The sequence below is a fragment of the Synchiropus splendidus genome, chromosome 3 (genome assembly GCF_027744825.2).
Source record: "Synchiropus splendidus isolate RoL2022-P1 chromosome 3, RoL_Sspl_1.0, whole genome shotgun sequence".
NCBI classification, from domain to species: Eukaryota; Metazoa; Chordata; class Actinopteri; order Syngnathiformes; family Callionymidae; genus Synchiropus; species Synchiropus splendidus.
In genome coordinates this window covers 15,305,891-15,310,233 of record NC_071336.1, presented here as the reverse complement: position 1 = coordinate 15,310,233, position 4,343 = coordinate 15,305,891, and the positions used below count along the sequence as shown (strand labels likewise).

Sequence of the window (4,343 nt, the reverse complement as noted above, 5' to 3'; positions counted from 1 at the left end):
TCCTGTGTGGGCGGGTTTACTGTGAGTGAAAACACCCATTTTTGTGACCAGGAAGGACGACACAGGATGCAGAAAGAGATGCATTCTGTCATTGATTTCAGTAAAACTAGAGGACAAAAATCTGTCCAAACAATGAATAAAAATAAATCTTTAAAAATTGTTTGGTAAAATAATGTTTCTTGAATTACACAAAGTGGAAGTATTACATTAATAACCAATAGTGTTTGAAAGCCAAAACAATGCCGTAGATTTTGAGAGATACATTACTTAAGTCCAGGTATCACATGGTCACCTTTGCCGCTTCACCTGGCTAGGAGGAGCTCAAACTCTAGGACCAGAACGTAAAAGTAAACTCATGCAATAAATATGATGGATAAGTGGCTGACGGAAACTGATGAATCAAAATTGAGACATAAGAAATGAAAACTACTTTGATACTTTCATTGAACAACTGACAGCCCATTATCACACATACAAGATATGTTGCAACTATCAGCACCACTATGGAGGTAATGTCTGTCTGTATTCAATTCCACTCAAAAACAGCTGAATGGATTAAAAAAAAAAAAGTAATAATCTCATTTTGGTTGTGTTCTGGAGCGGCATCTGAATCTGAAAACCTTTTGTATTATTTGCCACTCAGTGATGCAGCCATAGCTGCAGGGCTTCCTTGTTGCCTTACTGTGTTTTTGGGCATATCTGAATCTCCACTGCCACCTGCTGTGCATGTGAGCTCATTGCTTGCAATAATATTTTTAATGCTTTAAAAGGATTGGATCATAAAGATGAAAAACCTGTAAGGCAATAATGTTGAGTTTCATTTAAAAAAAATCACAATTTGGCAGTTAATGAGTGCCTTGGCAGTTCTGCTTCTTTTTTAAAAATCATTTGTTGTTAAACATAGAGGCAATGTCACCCAGATCAGACCACCACCAAATAGGAGGAACATTTTAAGTTGTTATATAGGCATGTTGACAGGAGTTGGTCCCTCAGGGTTTTAACTTTAACATACCCAAGATCACTCCCACACACCTCCTACTGGTCGTATAATGCACCGCAATACTTGAAGTGTTAGTCTAGTTCAAAAGCGACTCAGTGCACACCTTGTTACTTCATGATGATTATTATAGCTGTTAGCAGCAGCATTGCTATATGTTGCAGTTGGAATGACATTGAAAGAATGCTAAAACCTAGGAAGGTCTATAGAGTAATATAGACCGATAGTATAAGAGAAAATTGTTTCTGTATTTCTTTATGATTCTTCTACTTTCTTTTTTTTATGTTTTGAAATGAAATGAATCGACTTGAATTTCCATCATGAAAATATGTCACATTTAATACTTAAAACACTTTTTAGAATTATAGTTGTAGTTATAGTTAACAAGCCAACCTAAATGGTTTAAACACAATGGGAATCTTGCCAAACATTTCCCAAATGGCAAGTCAAGACTGAAGCTAGCAAGAAATTTCAACTGCTCATGTTTGGACATAAATCTTATTTCTTGCACAGTCTCAGGAAAATACAACGTTCTCATAACTTTGGATAAAAAATTTATTTACATACAACATTTACAAAATACATCTTTCATTAAAAAGCATTCATGGGTTCTATGAAAACAGTGGGTGTATACGAAAGACGACAATTGGCAGGCTCTCTCATGGGTTTTGGAGGGTCGATTTAAGGACAAGATTGATGTCTCAAATGTCATAGGCACACTTGACAAACCAGTGTTTTACATCCTCTCTCCGTCACCATCTGCAGGACCGAGTCAGAGCAGCTCAGCAGCAAGCAAACGACAAACTGATACAAATTTTGGGCAGGTGAGTCTAAACAAGAAAACGTCAGTGGCGATGATTATCATGCATTGAAAGAGAATGAAGCTCCCTCTTTTCTTGTAAGGCAGTTTTAGCACGTTTGGAGCTGATTTACAGTAATGCAGAGTTTGTATGACTGAAAAAACGTGTTTTGTTTCATGAGTGCTGAAAATTTCAACTGCAAAATAACGCACTGCATTTTATTGTTGTTTCCATAAGTTGGGCTCAGTAATCCTTTAGAAATACTTTTTTTAACCACAGAAGCCATTCATCCTGCCTCTTCCAAAATGGCTGTCATGTGCGTTTGGTCAACCATTGTACATGTTAATGTTTTGCACATGTATCTGCCTGAGACCAACATTTTTGAAAATGCATAGTTAACTTATGATTGCATGACCATGAACCAGAGATGTTGTAGAGCTGTTGGATGTGCTTACAGAGTCTCTTTTAAGTGCATAATGTTTCGCAAACAGTCTGAGCAAAAAGTCACAGTGACAGCCTATAACACAGTTCATGAGTCACTACTGCGGCTGATGACAAACTGCTCTCTCCTCCGCAGAAGTTAAGTGTCTGTCCTTGAAGAGAGCGTGACATCTCAGGACTCAAACTCGCTGTCACTGCTGACGGAGATGTCTGGGGTGGAAGCTCCGGTCCCTCTGTGCTCAGTCCCTGTGCTGCAGTCGCTGGCCTCTGGGCTGCCCAGGTGGTGGTGGCGCTCTTGAAGCGAGCCATCGGGGGAGCTCTGCGGAGGCAGGAGGGAAGGATCCTGCTGTAATCTGCAAGAAGGCAGGGGCAAAAGTATGAACAAAACATTTTAATGGTTTAGTGAATGTGCTTCAATTACAAAGCTTTTTTTTTTTACCTGTTTTTTGCAGAGGCTGCTCGGTCTCTTTGGCGTCTGTTCTTGAACCAGTTTCCAACCTGAGTGGGAGTGAGACCAGTGGCTTGGGCCAAATGTCGCTTCCTCGAAGGGTTCGGATAGGGATCCTGTAGATACCACTCTCTCAGCAGGCTGCGAGTCCTTTCCTGAAGAAAACAAGGGAAAGAAACTTAATTTCACACATGAATGAAACATTATACTTTGCATGAGAAACTGAGTTGAATATGGATTTGAACAATACAAACCAATGCACACAAACCTACTGTAAATATAAGCACCATATGGCGGCTCTGCGCTCAGATCGATAATGCTTTGTTATCATCCTATTAAACAATAATCACATCACTCTCATAAGATGAGCTGCCCTATCTTATTACCCTGGATTTAATCATAGAAGATCAACATGACATGATTTAATAACAATGTACACCCACTAAATTGGATCATGTTAAGGGGCTTAATCTGCCGCAAAAAAAAAAAAAAGAAGATGCCCTCCTGAGAATGAAAGGTTAAGGATTGTTGAACAGACTTGGGAAATGAGACTCCATAAAGAAAGTTAGTGATGTTGCTATGACTCTTTGAAAAACAAACTAACCCAAGTATGAATGGAAAAGGTTTTTGTGTTAGCTTCATTAGGTTATATGTATGGTGGGGAAAAAAGCACGTAAAATATCAGTAACCAAAACACATCCAGAATTCTTATGACAATGGATTTAAATTCAATTTAGGCACTGTTTTTCACTCAACCGAAGTGTCACTGAGAATAAACCAAAACGTAGCAGCAATATTAATAACAACAATCCGTGTTTTTACCTTAAAACAGTGGGTCTTTTGCTCACCGTCCCAGATAGTTCGGGGAAGCGGGAACTTCTTTCGGATGCGGTACTTCTCCACCGGACCCAGGGGTCGCCCCCGGAGCCTCTCTGCCTCGCGGTAGTGCGCGTCCAACCATAAGTCCTGCAGCTTGGCGTGTGATTCTCGCGTGAAGCGGTGGCTCTGGAGTATTTGGTAGAGCGCCTCGAAGTTCCCTCCGTGAAAGGCCACCAGGGCTCGAGCCCGCATCACCGACTCGTGCCGGTTGAGCGCCTCCCCGGCGGAGCCTGGGACAGCGGCGGGAAGAGACCAGAGGAACCTCCCGAGACGCTCAATGTCCCCGGTCTCCTCCAAGTTTTCGCAAACTCTGGCCACCTGGTCGGGTGTGAACATCGGTAACGGGAACATCTCGGCGGAAAGTCCAGTGACAAGGTGAACCCTGGCATCCACTCGCTGCTTCTTATGTAGGTGACACTTTCCGGGGATTGAGGTTCGCAGAAGCGGACACCAAGCTTCCACGGCAAGAGGGAATCAAGAATGAGGACAAGGAGTCAAGCTGTATTTATAGCGAGGTAGAATTAGCATCTCTGTGGTTGTTTTGAGAAGGATTATATGTCCCGGCCATTAGCTTCTTAGCGGGGGAGCAGCGTACAGAGGTGACTGGCCGATTAGCTTGTTTGGCTGATCAGCCGCAGGAGGAGAAGAGCGAGCAAACAACCAAGGCTAGGTCATGGAGATGGGGACCAGAGCCCCACAACACATGCTCGGACCTCATGAATACTTCTGACTAGTTTGCAGTGACGCGCGTGGGGCACAGTGCTCTCCACAGTGCAAT

The 4,343-nt window shown here is 42.2% G+C and overlaps 1 protein-coding gene across 1 annotated transcript; it reads right to left on the bottom strand.

Moving 5' to 3' along the window:
• Positions 1 to 1,534: 1,534 nt before the first annotated feature.
• six7 (SIX homeobox 7) lies at positions 1,535 to 4,228 on the bottom strand. The gene is made up of 3 exons (XM_053861159.1): positions 3,509 to 4,228; positions 2,678 to 2,841; positions 1,535 to 2,591 (listed from the first exon to the last, which is right to left on the bottom strand). Exons 1-3 carry the CDS (start codon positions 3,914 to 3,916, stop codon positions 2,411 to 2,413), a joined length of 753 nt encoding a protein of 250 aa, XP_053717134.1. The 5' UTR covers positions 3,917 to 4,228; the 3' UTR covers positions 1,535 to 2,410.
• Between the last annotated feature and the right edge of the window lie 115 nt (positions 4,229 to 4,343).

Coding starts and splice junctions, on each gene's coding strand:
- six7 (XM_053861159.1), bottom strand. CDS start 3,916: ATGTTCCCGTTACCGATGTTCACACCCGACCAGGTGGCCAGAGTTTGC. Junction 2,842..3,508: donor AAAAGACCCACTGTTTTAAG/GTAAAAACACGG, acceptor TGTTTTCTTCAG/GAAAGGACTCGCAGCCTGCT. Junction 2,592..2,677: donor GCAGCCTCTGCAAAAAACAG/GTAAAAAAAAAA, acceptor GCCTTCTTGCAG/ATTACAGCAGGATCCTTCCC.